This window comes from Euprymna scolopes, chromosome 46, assembly GCF_053919585.1.
Source record: "Euprymna scolopes isolate OS-2025 chromosome 46, ASM5391958v1, whole genome shotgun sequence".
Lineage (NCBI taxonomy): Eukaryota > Metazoa > Mollusca > Cephalopoda > Sepiida > Sepiolidae > Euprymna > Euprymna scolopes.
Genome location: NC_136527.1, coordinates 94,753,554 through 94,775,487, shown reverse-complemented (window position 1 = coordinate 94,775,487; position 21,934 = coordinate 94,753,554). Strand labels below are relative to the sequence as shown.

Below are 21,934 nucleotides of genomic sequence, written 5' to 3'. Positions count from 1 at the left end.
CGAGCGAGATTGGAGATGTGCCGCTGTACAACTTATGCTCTCTACTGATCCAAGTTATGACAACAGGACCATTGCCAGCACCCTCAAAATGCATAGCTTGATTGCCACGAATAATAGGGACATTCCTAGGGTGATGGAAACAAAGTTTTTGGCCACGGTTATTGTTTTTGGTGTGGTTTCAAGCAAGGGTCACATTATGCCACCTCACATCTTCGAAGTTGGCTTGAAAGTCAACACCAAAGTGTAACTGGATGTGTTAAAGAGTGCGGTGATCCCCTGGTGCAATCAGAAGGCCACAGACAGACCCTGGGTGTGGCAGCAAGGCTTGGCACCAGCCCACAAGTTCAAAGAAGGAGTACTACGACTTTGTACCCTTCTCCCACTGTCCGTCCTCCTCCTCCTCCTCAACCTGAACCCGCTGGACTACTTTGTTTAGTCATATGTCGAGAACATCACCAACATGACTTCCCATAACATAAAAGCCAGCCTGATCGGCGCCATTCACTGAGATCCCGTAGGCGTATGTGGAAAAGGCATGTACTGAGGCGGTGATTGAGGCTGAAGGCAGCTACATTGAATAGATGTCAGCTCTACTACACAAGTAAGTCACCTGAATTGATTTTTTTTCAATAAAAGTTTTTAAATAAAGCTGTAGTGTTGTTTTATTTAGAACGACAATTTTATCGTTCCACCCTGTAAATGTGTTTATTTTTAAATAAAAAAAAGTAACCATTTACTTCTGTTTCCAAATATTTCAGCTTTTTCGATAATATTCTGTTATATTTATTTGAAAAAAGGGTGGTGATCTATATATATATAGAAGCGAAAATGTTTGTGTGTGTGTGTGTGCGTGCGTTTTCGTGTATGTCCGAGATAGGCTTTTTTCCGAGAAGCGATCGGTCAGCTCTTAAAACTTTTTATATCACATCAAAATTATAATATCTACGAGTTAACAACAGGGGTCGCCTGTCTATTTAATTTATCCGGCTTTGAAAAGTTAATTATTCAACATTTTTCGATCGCCGCATGTGGATTAGGCTTTTTTCGTATAAAAAAGAAGCGAACAAACCCACAGTTAATAAAATACTGCCCCGCACTGAAAGTTGACCTCATTATCGTCAAGGACGGGCACCTGCCAATTCAAACATGTCGCACGTTTTTTTTTTTTTTCCACACTTTATTATTTTCCAACTGAGCGTCAAGGCTTCGGGTTCAATCCTTCCTACATATCTACCAAAACTTTTTTTTTTTTTTAAAACAAACACCCGTGCAACGATTTTTGTTTTGATTTACCCAAAAACACGCACACCTCCAAACACCCGGACAATGCCGGGTACCCCCTGCTAGTCCATATATATAAAAGGCAAAACGCGCGCAAGAGTTTTTGTATGTCCAAGAAAGGCTGGTTCTCGGGCGGGGCTTTACCATCGCTTAGAACTTCTTATAAACCGTGTAGATCATAATATGTACGGATTGCGAATGTGCGTCATGGCTAGATTTATTTACGTCGACTTTTATAAAATTATTGCTATTTCGACTTCTCACGTGTTGATTCGACTTTTTCATATAAAAGCAAAACTGCTGTGAAACTAATGAGCAGTTCTTGGTCCACGGGCCGGGAACGTCCAGAAGGCGATGGACGTTTGGTCAATGTCGGTTTTCACCGTCATGTCAGACAATTGCTTTCATTTGGTCACTCCCCTAATAAAGGGGGGGGGGCTGATTTTCCTCAACACATTGGGAAAACAAAACCAGACAAAGTAAAAAAAAAAACAAACCCAAAAGAACTATCCCGCAGTAAAATTAAGTGTGGAATTAAATTCCACATGCACCTGTCACATTCCATTCACGCACCTTTTGTCACATCACTTATAATGATTTTATTTCACACATCCTTACTTTGCTGTCATCGTAACATGGTGGGAAGTCATCAGCCTATAAACCTCAAGGGTTCAGGTTCGAGCCTGCCTACCTACCTAAACATTTTATTTTCTTTTACACCTCCAAACACCCGGGCAACGCTGGGTATCCCCGCTAGTGAATTATATAAATCTCACCTGTCTGTTTAAATGTATGTATATATGTTCGTATGTCTTCCAAAGGGCGAATGAACCCTTTTTCAGGGTCAACGGCCAACTAGCACCGTGTGTGTGTATGTGTGTGTTGCGGTGGAGAGGGCTACCGTAAGCCGTGGTGAAGGCAACCTTTCTAGGAGAAGTAAATCTCTGATTTAAAAAACCATAAAGCGGGAGACCAGTACCCGCATTAAGCTGGTCTGCAGTTTAACTTGTTGCTGGCTATCTTGCTCTTGCTTGTTGCTGGGTCTCAACATTTTGAACCAAGAGAGAGACTTAGCTGTCGTACAAAGCTGAGACTCTGTAACATCATCTGTGTATAGATACTCCCTCAGGCATTTGTCTATTAAAATAGTCTTGTGGCGATGGAAATCATTTTTGGGATCATGGACTTTAAGTGTCTGAGGGAGTGGCACTCGTCTGACAAGACGTTGCAATCATCATGTCTCACAAAAACTTTCGACAAAGGCAACTGATCCTGACAAGATTGGTATCATTTTAAAGTTTAACGTCTCGGACGACAAATATTGAAAAATTGGCCAAAAACATTAATCCCTTCACCCTCAACTGGCCAGTTTTGTACAAGGAGGGGTTGATTTTTTGCGAGCCATTTTTGCAAGTCGGTGCATCGGTTGGATTGACTTTGCCTAATTTTAACGTTCCGAGCTTCTGGTCGCGTCATGGAATAGTGGTAAGACGTCAGGTTTTCTATCACTTTCTTTTCCATCTTCGCGTCAAGGGTTCGAGCCTGCCTTCCTACAACCACTTTTTTTTTTAACACCTCTCTTTACCCGGTCTTCCTACTGTTATTTTACACCCCCCACCCGGGCAATGCCGGATACCCCCGCTAGTAAGAAATAAGTCGTGCTGCTAATAGTTCTTTAGGCGTGTGTAAAAAAAAAAAAAATGGATACAAGACATTTCAACACTATTTGATACAAACAAAAAAAAAGTTGAAAACAAAATTAAAACATAAAATTTAATTTAAATTATATGAATTTGGAATTTTTTAACATAAAACATAAATACAACAAAATAAAAATGATATAAATTCAGCATCCAAGATTTTATTTATCTTAACAATCAATTCTTTCAATTTCAGCAATAACAAAAATGACAAATAAACAGTTCTTCTGTTTGCTTCATTTTCAACATTATATGGTCATGCTTATTTCTAAGAAAAATTGCCAGGTTTTTTTTTTATGAGTATACATAAGAAAAAATTCAATATTGACATAAAAATATTTGTTGTTCTACGTAAACGATGCCAGTCTGTAAAATGTACTGAAATTTTAAAGAGCCGATTGCTAAAATAAATAAAACCTTGACTCTTGGAATATAGCTAAATTGTTATGCATTTATATATATATATATATATATATATATATATATATATATATATATACACACATATATATATATACATATATATATATTAATATGAACAACAATTTAGCTACAAGCATATATATATATATATATAGCTACTTCATTTACTCACATAAACTTAATATACAAAAGTATAAATTTATGCGTAAACTTTAAGTATTTACTTCAAAAGTGCTCAATACGTACGTAGAGCTAGTTAGTAAGTTATAAAATATATATGGCGATTAAGCTACACTGAATATTCCGCGTTTCATCCACTCTAGGCGCATAAGCCTGAAGAGTCCTAGAGTGGATGAAACGCGGAATATTCAGTGTAGCTTAATCGCCATATATATTTTATAAATTACTCTCTCTCTCTCTATATATATATATATATATTAATATGAACAACAATTCAGCTACGAGTGTATATATATATATATATATATATATATATATATATATATATATATATATATATATATACACAATTCAGGAAAATGTCACCTAAATAAATAAAAACAAAACAAGACAAAATTAAAATAAAATAAAAACATGCAAAATATAATAAAAAAACAAAAAAAAAAAAAGGAGAAAACATTTCCCCCCTCCGAATCAGATAAAGAAATTAGTACCAATTAATGAAATAAACCTCATTTAAATTTATTTTTCTTGTTTATTTGATGTGTCCATGCATCCATATATTAGACTGCCCATTGGTCAGTTTGCATTCAACCTTCCTCACCCCCATACGCGAGTATAGTTAGGTACCCAGTTGGTTTTTTAAAGTTTAGTTCCCGAAAAAGAGTCCCATCTGGATAGGAACACAGATAACTGTATAAACCCATTGCCTACATGAGGGTGACGTCACAGTCGTAATGAGAAGTCACGCATGGAGGGTTGGTTGGTTGGTTATTTTTGTTTTATATCAACCCTTTTCAGGTTATTTAATGCTGAACCCAGTGATCCGGAAGAAAATTTTTTAATAGAATATATGTTTTTTTTTTTCAAGTCGGTTTCTATTTAACCTATAGTTGGGACCCTAACAGGTACTACCACTCTGGGTAAGAGTGGACCTGGGAGCAATGGCAATTAAAGGATGGCTCCACATTCTCCAAGGCCCGCAAGCTAGGACCTCACTACTGGATATAGTTTAAGGTCATATCCAGGACCGTAGAGCTAGGTAGTAAGTTATAAAATATATATGGCGATTAAGCTACACAGAATATTCCACGTTTCATCCACGAAACCTGATGAATCCTAACGTGGATGAGACGCAGAATATTCTGTGTAGCTTAATCACCATATATAATATATATATATATATATATATATTATTCTGTGTAGCTTAATCGCCATATATATATATATATATATGGCGATTAAGCTACACAGAATATTCCGAGTTTCATCCATGTTAGGATTCATCAGACATATATATATATATATATATATATATATATATGAACGAGAGTGATGAACCTAGCTAGAATGTTAACCAATCCAAACCTATCGATACAATTTTTTTTTTTTAAATAACACATTTGGTTCTTGGTCCATCATCAAAATGTTGATGATGGACCAAAGGTCTTTGGCCTTTTTTTCTCCGTCCTACAGCATATGTTCTAGATGGCCTCCATTTAGCTTTTGTTTTTTTTTTGTTTTTTGGGTCACCCTGCATATTTCTTCTGATGAGTTAAGGGTATAATAGATTCACTGATTGATATAATAATAAAGTGATTGATTTTGCGCTACGAAATAGATACTGTCAAGAATTGTATAAGTCAACTGAATTAAAGGAATAAATTATAAGATGGTCAGCATCATGAATTTTTTTTTTTCTTTTTAGAAAATTTTTTTTTTTCTTTTTAGAAAAAAAAAACAGAAGCGCCTGATGCCACCAAACATGTGTAAGGATTGGGGAGGGATAAGTGAATGTAAAACCAGAGCAATGGCAATTAAGGAGTTGATCCACACTCCCCAAAGCCCGCAAGTTGGGGCCTCACCATTGGATATAGTTTAAGGTCATATCCAGGACCGCCCTCGTGGAAGGAGAATGGGGAATAGGGAATAAAAAGATCATAAAAAGAATGCGTGCACAGACCGACGAGCTTGTTAGAGAAGACGATCATGTTAGAGACGTGGGTGATGTCACAGCCGTAATGAGAAGTCACGCGTGGTGGGAGAATGAAGAATAAAGGTCTTTTCTTTAAACCTGAAACAGTGAGCTGAAGTTTTTTCCTATTCTTTGTCTCTTTTGCGACTGAGTCTACAATGCGTTGGGTCCTGGATGTCTACATTTTAATGCATGTGTAAACGTGTGGATTACGTTACATCTGCAAAAGGAGAAAGGAAGGACAGCCAGACGCCATACAACTCTGAAAATGCATCCTGCTCATCGCTCTTGGCTAGTAACCAACGCTCTGCTTCCCTGAGCAAACACCTCCATCTTATCTGTCCTTTTCAGGACAAACAATGTCTACAAACAATAACTTTTTGTTATACATGTTCTTTTCAGGGCCAACCCAGTCTTCATGAAGACGATTTCTATTTTAGGGAGTTGAGCTGATATTTTACCTCAGTACTATATCAACAAACTGTTATAGAGCAGTGAGGCAGAAGCAGTAAATTATCTGTTCATCTGTCTATCTATTTGTTTATCTTATTATCTATGTATTTGTCTGTCTATACAACTATTTATCTAGCTAGAGTTGTGTGGACAAGAGATGTGAAGCCATGTTTTGACATGTCGAACTGTGGCCTGGTCAAGTTGCACAGGAAAGTATCCGAACAGGTGACCGGAATTGACGTGTCACATTGTTGAATAGAATTTGGGCAACGCTGGAATTATTGCTGGGTGCACACATGCATATGGAGCTAGGTACACACATGCAAATATTGTTGACAAATGTTCAAACCAATAACTGTCATCAAAAAGTCATGACAATTGGAAAAAAATGTACAGAAGCTTTGAAATCAACATTCTTCAACTGACAAGTTTTGAAGATAGTCATATTGAAATTTGGCCTTGGACGAATTTAATAAGGGCCAGTGGAATGCGGCATGGAAAAACGAAATTCCTATCTAATTTTTTTTTGTAAATAAAAACAAATGCCAACCAAGGAAGAAGTCAGTCAGAGAGATTAGTAGCAGATGCACCAACCCAAATGTGACAACAATACTCCATACATGGGTTTGTCGGTCATGCTTAAGTTTGAAGTAACATTGTTTGATCTGTCTCAATTAAGATTAAAATAGGATTTTAAAAATATTTAAGTCCTCGGAACATGCATATTTCAGTGAAAAAAATAAAAAAATGAACCCAGTTTGCTTTTAGAAAAGAAAAAAAAACAAACAAAAAAAACATGGATGCAGCAAATTTTTTTTATATATATACTTAAAAAAGAAATAACAAGAAACAAAAATGTCTTTTCCTTTTCACATCCGCAAAACAAATTTAAAAAAAACTACGAGAAGCAATACAGACGGATCAGCTGCAAATATAAATTAAATAAAATAATAAAATTTAGTTAAATAAATAAAAATAGTTAAATAAATAAAAATACAACAAAAACAAACAAACAAACAAATAAATATTAAATGGTTTTAGTTAAATAAAAATACAACAAAAAAACAAATAAACAAATAAATATTAAACATCATCATGATTAAAGAACAAAAAAGGGGTGGAAATGGATTTATAATGAATAACTTTTGATAAGAATTTAATGTGGTTTGCTTAAAGCATTATTTCATATGTATATAATAAAAGAAATTTAAGTTTATAGAAGGCAGAACAAAGCAAAGATATAATGGATAAACTTACACTGAAGAAACTTTATTGAATCAAGACGTGTGTGTGTGTGTGTACAATCATATATATATATATATATATAAAGCTGAATGTCTGTGTGTGTGTCTGGTCAGGAATAGCCTCCTATATGGTTGACTATTTTAAAAAAAACTGATTACATATAATGATAGAAGATGTATCAAGACACAGGAATGGGTATGTTTGATCTGGCAGAACGGTGGTTCATTAAAATTGTGGGATCTGCGTACGCGCCTGGTCCACAAAGTATGGAAATAAAAAATTTAAAAATTACAAAAAAACGTTTACAAGTGTTTTTGATATGGATGTACATAAGAATAGTTTGATAAGTATGTTTTAACTTAAATAGGGATGGTATAATAAAATTGTGGAGTTTGCGTTCACGCCTGGCCTCCATAGAATGGAAATAGGCACAAACTTAATTAAAGACTTTTCATATCTATCTGCGTAAGTATACTTTGATAATTATGTTTCAGTTTGAAGAAATATGGTATAATAAAATTATGGGGTGTTCGTTCGCGTCTGACCTCCATAGAATGGAAATATGTCACAAAGTTTAACCAGGTTTTTTAATATAGATCCACAGAATATTGTGATAAGTGTTTCAGTGTGAACAGGTATGGTATAATAAATTATGGGGTCTATCTATTTTATTTTTACTTTCATCATATTTTGCTTTGGTTTTGATACCCCCAAATTCGAAGCTATCTCTTTACAACCCTTCCTTTTCATAACCTGTCATACTTTCATAAATTAGAGTCCATTTTCTGTAGGCTGTTTTTTAACCCAGTCAACGACGAGTACTTTTGCTAGTATATATCTATATATATACACACACACATATTCATGTAATTTATTCTTATGTTCTTTCTTGTGTCATTTATTTATTTATTTATTTTTTTAGGGGGCTGGTGGATCTTTGGTATACCAGCTCTCTCCACCCGAGCAACGCCGGGTATCCATGCTAGTATAAAAAAAAAAAAAAATTACAGCCATTTTGAATCTCAGCTATGATTTGATGAAAGTGATTGATTGTCTATTTTTTTTTTTGCACTTTTTTTTTCGTTGTAAACTATAATGTATCATTGCCAACCATCAATAATGAAAAACTGTGTTGTGACCATTATTCAAATTAAATTATTATACAAGATATATTGTAAGGATATCTACTAATTAGTATATATATATATATATATATATATATATATATATAATTTACTACATATTTTATATTTATATATAATTTACTATATATTTTATATATATATATATATAATTTACTATATATTTTATATATATATAATTTACTATATATTTTATATATATATATAATTTACTATATATTTTATATATATATATAATTTACTATATATTTTATATATATATATATAATTTACTATATATTTTATATATATATATATATATATATATATACAATTTACTATATATTTTATATATATATATATAATTTACATATATATAATTTACTATATATTTTATATATATATATATAATTTACATATATTTTATATATATATATATATATATATAATTTACATATATTTTATATATATATATATATATATATAATTTACATATATATAATTTACATATATATGATTTACTATATATTTTATATATATATATATATATATATATAATTTACATATATATAATTTACTATATATTATATATATATATAATTTACTATATATTTTATATATATATATATATATATATAATTTACTATATATTATATATATATATATATAATTTACTATATATTATATATATAATTTACTATATATTATGTATATAATTTACTATATATTATATATATAATTTACTATATATTATATATATAATTTACTATATATTATGTATATAATTTACTATATATTATATATATAATTTACTATATATTATATATATAATTTACTATATATTATATATATAATTTACTCATGTTCACCCCTAATAAGGCCACTTACGTAAGGGCTACTATTTAGGACCATACCTAGAAAAGATTAACAATATGTTGGTTTACATTACATTTAAACTTCTGCATATCAGCACAGTCAGGGACACTGGTAGCAGGAAGGGAATTCCAAAGACTAGCTGTCCGAAGGAAGAAACTATTAGAATAGAAAGGTTTCTGGCATTTAGGAACCTCAGCAGTAAAGAGGTGAGATTCTGTTGCTAAGCAGGTTTGTTGGGGGGATATGTATATCGAGGGGGCACAAATGCAACAAGCTCATCAGAGCACATTTCATTAAAATACTTGTCAAACAGACAGAGAGAGGCAACATTGTAGCGATGGAACAGGGGTTGGAGCTTAGCTGACAGTGTGGGACCGATTAGATTGAAAAATATTTGCACTATATAAGATATAGATATATTTTTAAAAAACATTGTAGTGATGGGACAAGGGTTGGAGCTTAGCTGACTGTGTGGGACCGATTAGATTGAAAAATATTTGCACTATATAAGATATAGATATATTTTTAAAAAACATTGTAGCGATGGGACAGGGGTTGGAGCTTAGCTGACAGTGTGGAACCGATTAGATTGAAAAATATTTGCACTATATAAGATATAGATATATTTTTAAAAAAACATTGTAGCGATGGGACAGGGGTTGGAGCTTAGCTGACAGTGTGGGACCGATTAGATTGAAAAATATTTGCACTATATAAGATATAGATATATTTTTAAAAAACATGTTAGCGATGGGACAGGGGTTGAAGCTTAGCTGACAGTATGGGACCGATTGAAATTGAAAAATATTTGCACTATATAAGATATAGATATATTTAAAAAAAAAACATGTTAGCGATGGGACAGGGGTTGGAGCTTAGCTGACAGTGTGGGACCGATTAGATTGAAAAATATTTGCACTATATAAGATATAGATATATTTTTAAAAAAACATTGTAGCGATGGGACAGGGGTTGGAGCTTAGCTGACAGTGTGGGACCGATTAGATTGAAAAATATTTGCACTATATAAGATATAGATATATTTTTAAAAAACATGTTAGCGATGGGACAGGGGTTGAAGCTTAGCTGACAGTGTGGGACCGATTAGATTGAAAAATATTTGCACTATATAAGATATAGATATATTTAAAAAAAAACATGTTAGCGATGGGACAGAGGTTGGAGCTTAGCTGACAGTATGGGACCGATTGAAATTGAAAAATATTTGCACTATATAAGATATAGATATATTTAAAACAAACATGTTAGCGATGGGACAGAGGTTGGAGCTTAGCTGACAGTGTGGGACCGATTAGATTGAAAAATATTTGCACTATATAAGATATAGATATATTTAAAACAAACATGTTAGCGATGGGACAGAGGTTGGAGCTTAGCTGACAGTGTGGGACCGATTAGATTGAAAAATATTTGCACTATATAAGATATAGATATATTTTTAAAAAAACATTGTAGCGATGGGACAGGGGTTGGAGCTTAGCTGACAGTGTGGGACCGATTAGATTGAAAAATATTTGCACTATATAAGATATAGATATATTTTTAAAAAAACATTGTAGCGATGGGACAGGGGTTGGAGCTTAGCTGACAGTGTGGGACCGATTAGATTGAAAAATATTTGCACTATATAAGATATAGATATATTTTTAAAAAACATTGTAGCGATGGGACAGGGGTTGGAGCTTAGCTGACAGTGTGGGACCGATTAGATTGAAAAATATTTGCACTATATAAGATATAGATATATTTTTAAAAAACATGTTAGCGATGGGACAGGGGTTGAAGCTTAGCTGACAGTGTGGGACCGATTGAAATTGAAAAATATTTGCACTATATAAGATATAGATATATTTAAAAAAAAACATGTTAGCGATGGGACAGGGGTTGGAGCTTAGCTGACAGTGTGGGACCGATTAGATTGAAAAATATTTGCACTATATAAGATATAGATATATTTTTAAAAAACATTGTAGCGATGGGACAGGGGTTGGAGCTTAGCTGACAGTGTGGGATCGATTAGATTGAAAAATATTTGCACTATATAAGATATAGATATATTTTTAAAAAACATTGTAGCGATGGGACAGGGGTTGGAGCTTAGCTGACAGTGTGGGACCGATTAGATTGAAAAATATTTGCACTATATAAGATATAGATATATTTTTAAAAAACATGTTAGCGATGGGACAGGGGTTGAAGCTTAGCTGACAGTGTGGGACCGATTGAAATTGAAAAATATTTGCACTATATAAGATATAGATATATTTAAAAAAAAACATGTTAGCGATGGGACAGGGGTTGGAGCTTAGCTGACAGTGTGGGACCGATTAGATTGAAAAATATTTGCACTATATAAGATATAGATATATTTTTAAAAAACATTGTAGCGATGGGACAGGGGTTGGAGCTTAGCTGACAGTGTGGGACCGATTAGATTGAAAAATATTTGCACTATATAAGATATAGATATATTTTTAAAAAACATTGTAGCGATGGGACAGGGGTTGGAGCTTAGCTGACAGTGTGGGACCGATTAGATTGAAAAATATTTGCACTATATAAGATATAGATATATTTTTAAAAAAACATTGTAGCGATGGGACAGGGGTTGGAGCTTAGCTGACAGTGTGGGACCGATTAGATTGAAAAATATTTGCACTATATAAGATATAGATATATTTTTAAAAAACATTGTAGCGATGGGACAGGGGTTGGAGCTTAGCTGACAGTGTGGGACCGATTAGATTGAAAAATATTTGCACTATATAAGATATAGATATATTTTTAAAAAACATTGTAGCGATGGGACAGGGGTTGAAGCTTAGCTGACAGTGTGGGACCGATTGAAATTGAAAAATATTTGCACTATATAAGATATAGATATATTTAAAAAAAAACATGTTAGCGATGGGACAGGGGTTGGAGCTTAGCTGACAGTGTGGGACCGATTAGATTGAAAAATATTTGCACTATATAAGATATAGATATATTTAAAAAAAAATACAATAATAAATTAAACCATTTCTTTTTTTTTTTCTTTAATTTGTTCAAAATCGTATTTTTATGATTCTTTGAAAATATCTGGTAGTAGGACGACCACTAGTGTAAATGTGGTATTGTGGTGACTAAAATGATTTTAGTTTAGAGTAGAATGAAAATATGCCACAAAGTTTAACAGGGTTTTTTAATATAGATCCACAGAATATTGTGATCAGTGTTTCCGTGTGAACAGGTATGATATAATAAATTATGGGGTTTATCTATTTTATTTTTACTTTCATCATATTTTGCTTTGGTTTTGATACCCCCAAATTCGAAGCTATCTCTTTACAACCTTCCTTTTCATAACCTATCATACTTTCATAAATCAGAGTCGATTTTCTGAAGGCTGTTTTCAACGAAGGGTACTTTTGCTAGTATATATATATATATATATACATATATAATTATAAAACTCAAATGACTTTGTAACGATGTATGTAATATTTGCACTATATAAGATATAGATATATTTTAAAAAAAAATACAATAATAAATTAAACCATTTCTTTTTTTTTTTTCTTTAATTTGTTTAAAATCGTATTTTTTTTATGATTCTTTGAAAATATCTGGTAGTAGGACGACCACTAGTGTAAATGTGGTATTTTGGTGACTAAAATGATTTTAGTTTAGAGTAGAATAGAATTTTTAAAAAATTATTTCTAATCAAGAATGACCAACAGCGCTTGTTTTTTTTCCGTTTTATCAAATTGATAATGGCAAAAGTATAACAGGGGAAATAAGCCAGTCTTATTCTGCCCAGTTATTAATGGTACCTATTTACAATGCCTCCCCACGGGACAGAGTTAGACACCAGGGTCGTTTTTTAACGTGGAGAAAAGGTACAAAAATAAAAATTGTCTCAGTCGTGAAGGATTTCTCCTCCACTGAAAGAGAACGAGAAATGGAAGTGCCGCATCAGAAGAACAGATACTACACTTTGATCTTGACCAAAAGGCCATGTAATTTGATTGACGAACTGACGAAAGTTAAAAATCTAGCGATTTTCTGGAGATTTCTTTTCCCTGATCTAGCGATTTTCTGGAGATTTCTTTTCCCTGATCTAGCGGGTTTTAATTTTTGGTTTAGATACCCATGTTTGCCTGATGGATATATATATTAATAATAACATTAATTAATAATATTAATAATAATATTAATAATATTAATTAATTCATAAGTACATGAAAGAATTTTGCTGTTAAATTATTTGGAATTGTGATTTTCACCTAAGTATTTTATTGAACAAGGACCCATTTTTTTTTCTCACCACTACATAAAAAAGTATGCATTTCTTAACATTAGAATTTTATTTAGCAAATTTACCAAGGAATCTTCAGTTAAAAAGCACCATTTTTTTTGTAAGTATTTCTAATCGTTTAACTTTATTGCATTTTTTGTCACCTCCCTTTTCAGTGCTGTAATGTCACTTTTAAAAAATCGCACGAACTGTTAAATTCTAAAAAAAAAAAAAAAAAAAAAAAAAAAAAAAAAAAATGGCACAAATGAAAAATAAAAAATATTGAATCATCCGTAACTATAAAAGTTACGAGTTTTTCGCATGAATACATTCTTATAGCCACCTGTTCTTCACTTGTAAAAGATGGCATGAATTGGTACGTTGTAAAAAAATGGCATAAGTTAAAAATAAAAAAAATTTAGATTATCCTTAACTATAAAGGTTTGAGTTTCTTGCATAAATAAATGCTTATAGTGACCTGTTCTTCACTAGTAAAAAATGGCACAAATTGGTAAATCGTATAAAATGGCACAAATGAAAAAGAAAAAAAATTAGATCATCCATAACTAAAAAGCCACAAGTGAAAAAAAACAAAAACAAAATTAGATTATCCGTAACTATAAAGGTCTGAATTTCTCACATAAATAAATGCTAATAGTGAGCTGCTCTTCATTAGTAAAAAAAAAAAAAAAAAAAATGGCACAAATTGGTAAATTATAAAGAATGGCTCAGGAACTTTGAGGTTGGGTAAAAGATATGTGAGCATTCAAACAATCACACCCATAACCATTTTATAATTAATATTGTTATTAATATTATTAATTAATATTATTATTAATATTATTAATTAATATTATTAATTAATATTATTATTAATATTGTTATTAATATTATTAATTAATATTATTATTAATATTATTAATTAATATTGTTATTATTTGATTTCCAATTAGAATTTAAATCAACAATATTATTTTTGCATGTAAGCTGAAGCAGTGAAGCTTAAATAGTAAAAATTAATTTCAATTAGTGATAATTTTATTTGTTTTTAGTATTTTATTATTTTATGATTATTACACTTTTGAGTTTACAGAATTTTTTAAATGCAAAAACTGTGTCGTCAAAACTTCCAACTCCACACTCTCTTGTCAAAACTTCCAACTCCACAACTCGACACTCTGTCGTCAAAACTTCCAACTCACAACTCGACACTCTGTCATCAAAACTTCCAACTCCACAACTCGACACTCTGTCGTCAAAACTTCCAGCTCCACAACTCAACACTCTGTCTTCAAAACTTCCAACTCCACAACTCGACACTCTGTTTTCAAAACTTCCAACTCCACAACTCTCTTCAAGTTGATTCGCACTACAGACATATTACACACCTTCTTTCAACTTGTTCCCCTGTTTGCTTCACGTTTGTTTTATTCGCTTGTTTTATTTGCATAGTAACAACGACCATCAACCATAAAACAAACTGGGAGTCGCCATTTTAGCATTTTTCTTTCTTTTTATTTTGTAACACGATCGACCCTATTGAAACACGTATATATGATAGCTAAGTAAGTTACGATTTTCTCTACAAGTTTTCTTTATTCAAGAATTTTTATTCTTAACTATTTCCTTTCATGTTTATGATTTGTTATACCAGTCAGTACGGTTTTACTTTACACATTTAAAAAAAAAAAGACAATATTTTTGCACCAAGCTAATATCTATAATATAAAGCTGAACGTCTGTCTGTGTGTGTGTGTCTGGTCACGAATAGGCTCCTATATGCTTGACGATTATAGAAAACTGATCACATATAATGATAGAAGATGTATCGAGACACAGGAATAAGTATGTTTGATCTGGCATATTAATGATTCATTAAAATTGTGAGGTCTGCGTTCGCACCTGGTCCACAAAGTATGGAAATAAAAAATTTAAAAATTACAAAAAAACGTTTACAAGTGTTTTTGATATAGATGTACATAAGAATACTTTGATAAGTATGTTTTAACTTAAATAGGGATGGTATAATGAAATTGTGAGGTCTGGGTTCGCGCCTGGCCTCCATAGAATGAAAATAGGCACAAACTTTAATAAAGTCTTTTCATATCTATCTGCGTAAGTATACTTTGATAATTATGTTTCAGTTTGAAGAAATATGGTATAATAAAATTATGGGGTGTTCGTTCACGCTTGACATCCATAGAATGGAAATATGTCACAAAGTTTAACCAGGTTTTTTAATATAGATCCACAGAATATTGTGATAAGTGTTTCAGTGTGAACAGGTATGGTATGATTAATTATGGGGCCTATCTATTTTATTTTTACTTTCATCATATTTTGCTTTGGTTTTGATACCTCCAAATTCGAAGCTATCTCTTTACAACCCTTCCTTTTCATAACCTATCATACTTTCATAAATCAGAGTCGATTTTCTGTAGGCTGTTTTCAACGACGGGTACTTTTGCTAGTATATATATATCTATATAATTAGAAAACTCAAATGACCTTGTAACGATGTATGTAACTCACTTTCCAGTTTACGACATCCGGTTGCGCATGCGCGCATGATCTGCGCACTGAAATATTAACGTTATTATTGAACCCAGTCAACGACAGGTACTTTTGCTAATATGTATATATAAGTCAATATGAATTTATTAATAGGCATTAATAAATTAATAAACCTCCCCTTTGGGTAAAAAGGTATTAGCTGAAAAAGCAAAATGGGTTCCCTAGTCCCGACGACGTGTCGTCCCCAACACAACTCACCTTCTTCGTCGTAACTCCTTTGTCACATGCACGGAACGCCGCTTCAATTTCCTCGTCCGTGTCGTTGGTGCAGTCTTCCTGCTTGTCTTCGTAGGTGCTATGCTCGTGATCACGTTCGTGCTCGTGCTAGAGGGAACAGAATCAGTGAAGAGACGGGCACGAATGGTTAAGGGCTTCATTATGGCAAAGGTATAAATTGGGCGTGTGAGTGGGGTAGAGACAACAGTGGCGACCATTTTCATATGAACATTTTACGCAATTTTTTAAAAAAAAATTATTTTTGAAGCAATAAAAAGTTTGAAAAAATGCTCAAAACCAGAAACACGTTGACAAATGCAAAACTACATTAATGCTGGTATTTAGAACAAGGTTAGCAATATCTACGCAATAATCCGCTAAGGTAATTTCATGTCCATACGTATGTTATCACTTTTCACCCCGATTTCTAAAAGAAGGGATAGCTTTATTACTCAAAATGCAATGCAAAAAAAAAAAAAAAAAAAAAAAGTAATTTTAAAAAATTTAATCCGATGTTGCTGACATCTCAGACTACTGGTCACCAAGTACTACCGACCTTTAAGCAGCTTTTTCTTCACCCTTTGTCAGAAAAATCACTCATTGAATGAGGACTGAATGACAAAATAGGAGAAGCGAGAGTTACTGGAGCTGCCGATAACACATCCACTGTATTATCTACTCTCCATTAAAAAAAAAGGGGGGGGGGGAATGGGGAATGCTGTCGCATTAAATAATGTTTTCGCCTAATCACGTTGACGCACTGGTACCCGTTAGATCACAAAAGTTAAGCAATGTTTAGTCTGGTCAGTACTAAAATGGGTAACCATTTGGGACTTCCAGGTGCTGTATGTGCTCTCTGCTTATCTCGGCATTGCTTCCAATCATCTAGCTCTTCTCCTTGCCACTGGACTCAAGCAGTGCTGATTAACGAGAAGTGTGGCTGGAGATTGCGCAACCCTTGCCTCACAATTATCCTTTGTCTTTCGAGACTGAACGGAAGCGTTTTATACGAGGTGCCTTCAAAAAGTTTCCAGACATGTTTTCATACAGGGATTTAAAATTTTTGTAGACTCATGAAAATTCACTATTACTTGACCATCTTACAATTTATTCTTTTAATTACGCTGACTGTTTCGTAGCGCAGAATCATTCACTTTATTATCATATCAATCAATGAATTTATTTTGCCCTTAACTCATCGGAAGAAAAAGCAACAATCAATCTGTCAAATGAAAACAAAGTGTGATTTGACATGATTAAAATCCGAAAATTGGAAGAGAAGTTGCTATTTTTTATTTTATCTTTTATTATGCCATTTTAAAGGCGGTAAAGTCACTAAAATTTAAATATTCGTATTAATAAATTGCATTAATTTTGATATATACTATTAAAAATATTCTATTTTATATTTTCTTAATTTATTATTTATAATTAATCTCTATATGTTTACTGTCATAATATTCATAATTGTAATATATATAACATATGTCTATGTATTTATTTAATTTTATATGAATCTAATCACAAAAAATATCTATCTTGGTCCCCGAGTTTATTGAAGAGGAATCTATGTTTTCAGTGGCGTCTGTGCTTCCATTAGTCCGGACGATTGCCTGATAACCGTCCATTAGTTATTCCTGAAATTTTGCCACAAATTGCATTTCATTAAATAAATGTGCACAGTAAATAATTTTTTTTGTTTTCGAAAATTCCCGTTGCGTCCCAAGGAGCTCAAAAGAGGTCAAAAATGCTCCAAAATGATCAAAAATAAAACTTTTTGCCCCATAATTTTTGATCCATCCATTAGATTTTTATGAAACTTGGACAAAATGTGGAACCCATTGTTCTTAATATAAATCCAGTATGGGTGACCCCGACAAACTTCTGGTTTGTGTCCCCGGGGACATTCAGCGCTAAAAAAGCCTCTTTTTGTGACTCTTTTTTTCATATTTCTCAACAAAAACTTGATATGTTTGATTATATAGTGGTTTTTCACTGTGGTCAACTCAAATATACATGTGTTATGGCCTGAAACTGCACTGTTATCCATTTACACTGGGATTCGGCGTTTCCAGGGGCTCAAAAGAGATTAAAAAATGGCCAAAAATGACAGTTTTTGCCCCATAGCGTTTGGCCCATTCCTGAAACTTGGCCAAAATGTGGAGGCCATTGTTCTTAACATAGATTCAGTATGGATGACCCTGGCAAAATTCTGGTTTGCATTCCTCTGGAACATACCTTTTTGAAGCTTTTTTTTTTCATATTACTCAAGAACTTGACATGTATGTCTATATAGTAGTTTTCCATGGTGCTGAATTCAAATATACATGTCTTAAGGCATAAAACTGCACCGTTTGTCCATTTTCACTGGGATTGGGCATTCCCAGGAGCTCAAAAGGAGCTACAAATGCCCCACGATTGCAAAAACTGGTAACTTTTGCCCCATCCATTAGATTTTTCTGAAACTTGGCGAAAATGTGAAGACAACGTTGACCCTTCACACTTCTCACATTCATCATTTCTTCATTATTTTTTGTGTGGCGTCATCTCACATGCAGCACCAGAGGGGGAACCACGCATGCGCGACTTGTTCTATTTCCGGTAATACCAATTGTTGATTTTATCTGAATTTTATATACATATATAATTCAGTTTTATTAGTATTTTAATAAAATTTATTATTACATAATTTTAATAAAATTTATTATTACATAATTTTAATTCCTTATTGTCATTGGATTATTTATCATTAATTTTACTTAATTTTAATATAAAATTTCGCCTTAGTATCATTTTATCATAATTTGTTGAAATACAGTTGAAAAGTCGATAATTCACTTTTTAATTTGAAGGAGTTGTTTCCCTTTATAAAAACCTAGTGTATATATATATATACAAGCCGCAAAAAAATTGAAGTTATTTTTTTAAATTGACGTGAACACTAGAATATTTCAATTAAAAGTCAAATATGAACAGGTAAAATTATAGAAGGTAACTTTTAAGGAGAATATAGTGAGGTATAGGTTGTTTAAACAGTTACATTAAATTTAGCATAAGTTGCCAGTTTTTGAAAAAAGTACAAGGGCGGACTTTCTTTTTGACGGCACTATATATTATATATATCCACAGACAATTAAGTTACCTGGGTCCACAAGAACGACGACGACACAAGTGCATAAATGTTTTATACACATAATCTAATGATAAATAACTCTTTTAGTAAAAGTTGTAGGATTGATAGATTGCTTAGTCGATCAAGTTCGGTCACAGTTCAAAATTAGAAGCCACATCATCCCTCACCCTTCTTTCCAACGCATTACTTTTCAGAAAAGCATATACATACATATACACACATATATATATATATATATATATACGAGCAAACAGTTAATAAAACATGTTAAAAAACACTTTGAAAAAGAGTTAAAAAACATATTTAATCTGAAAAGGAAACACTTGATAAGTGGATAGTCATTAATCCGCGGAGTTTCGAAGAAATACTTTCATTCTCATCAGAGGGTAGGAATTAGCAAAATGCGGGATCAGTACCGTCACTGGATTATTTATCTTCCACCAGACTATCCATTCACGTGTAATCACCTTTTTCTTCACCACATTCCCTCTGCTTCACTTTTTTGTTTTTAAGTAAGATCTTTGACTTACTTGTTGTTTCATCAAATACTTTTGTATGCAAACTCCGATCCTGCATTTTGCTAATTCCTACCCTCTGATGAGAATGAAAGTATTTCTTTGAAACTCCGTGGATTAAGGACTATCCACTTATCAAGTGTTTCCTTTTCAGATTAAATATGTTTTTAACTCATTTCAAAGTGCTTTTTAACATATTTTATTAACTGTTTGCTCGTATTATAAGCTCTATCTCCTATTTGGTTTTATCGAGCTTTTACATCTGGCTGAGATAACTTTATAAATATTATTTTTTTAATATTTATATTATACTTTAATTTTACCATCTTGGATCATTTTGGTAAATTTAATTGTAATTTTTAATTTATATATATATATATATATATATATATATATATATATATATATATGAAAGTTTCAAAAACTAAAAGCAATGCAGAAAGCTTTTTAATCAGTTTTGGGGTGAAAATTTGGCTGCCAAGAGGTTAAAGCTGAAAGAGTTGATCTTTGCAGACTCTACCAAACTCCTCTGCCAATTTTGGGTCCAAACACTTGAAATTTTAGATGTAGGTTACCTGGATATCAGTCAAACTTTTTAATATATATATATATATATATATATTAAAAAGTTATGAACAGTACATAGCACCCGAGCAAAGCTGGGCTGAACTACTAGTATATATATATTTCTTTAAGGGACTGTCATATATATATATATATATATATATATATGACAGCCCCTTAAAGAAATTTGTTTCTTATCGTTGAGCACTTTCAGTTGAATTAAAGTTGGTCAATTTAGCTCTTATGCATAGATCATCGTATAACGATTAGATCACTGTCTGACTGACGTAAAGAACATTTAAAAAATTAAAATATTTAAATTCAACGTTATTTCACGCGGTAAATGGTAGCCGAATGGATACGGTCTTCGCTAATCGAGCCAGAGATGTCTCGTGTTGCCGAGTTTGAATCGTTCGACTGGTGTTAATCGTGACACCCTGCACTGAAGATTCCCGAAAGAATGAAACACTAGTGTCTGTAGGTATTTTATTATTATAGTAAAAAATAATTATATATATAAAGCTGGGGATTAAGGAGGGATGTGTATAGTGGAATCAGAACGGCAGCGTCTTATTTTTGGTTCTTCTAAGAGTGCTGGAATTCTGAAATGCCGTCTAAAAAAAAAGTGGGATTTGAAAAATTTAATGTATAAAATTTACCCTTTCATCTTTGAAGGAAACTGAAGATTTCTTCATTCGTTCAAAAAAAAAAAAAAGAAAAAAAAAATTTAGAAAAAAATGGTAAAGAAATAAATAATTTTTAATAATACGGGTGGGAGATATTTTTTTCAATAAGTTTACATCTTTATGTGAATGGGGAAAATAAGCGCCCCCTTTTGTTTCACAGAATCATATCTTATTTTTTTTAGTAACGACATTATATATATATATAAAAGCGAAAATGTGTGTGTGTGTGTGTATGTACGCTTTTTTGTGTATGTCCGCGAAAAGCTTTTTTCCGAGAAGCAATCGGTCGGCTCACTCCTTCTCAAAACTTTTTATATCACATCTAAATGATAAGAGTTATGAACAGGGGTCACATGTGTATTGAATTTGCCTGACTTTTACCAGCTCGCCGCTTCAAAAAGCGAATCGTCTAACTTGCAGTCCAAAACTAGGTCAGACACCACACCACTTCCTCGCACCTGCTTATTTCGCTTCATAAACATCCACTTAACGTCCTTATCAGCTCCTTTCCCTCGTGGCCAAGACGGTTAGGTGTCTGGCTTTTCCCTTTCATTTCCACCTTTGTGTCAAGGCTTTGAGGTTCAATCCTACCTTCCTACTAAAAAATTTCTTTTCTTTTACACCTCCAAACACCTGGGCAACGCCGGGTACCCCCGTTAGTTTATTATATAAAACTCACCTATCTGTTTAAA

At 32.5% G+C, this 21,934-nt stretch overlaps 1 protein-coding gene across 8 annotated transcripts in view; it reads right to left on the bottom strand.

Moving 5' to 3' along the window:
• LOC145270514 (uncharacterized) overlaps positions 1-21,934 on the bottom strand; it is a 107,661-nt gene that overhangs the window by 80,563 nt on the left and 5,164 nt on the right. For 6 of the 8 annotated variants that reach the window (XM_080126167.1, XM_080126171.1, XM_080126174.1 and 3 more), the window contains exon 2: positions 16,327-16,452. The exons of the other annotated variants lie outside the window; for them this stretch is intronic. In XM_080126167.1, coding sequence (XP_079982293.1) covers positions 16,327-16,452 — 126 coding nt within the window. The remainder of the gene's footprint in view (positions 1-16,326; positions 16,453-21,934) is intronic. 8 annotated transcript variants of the gene reach the window in all.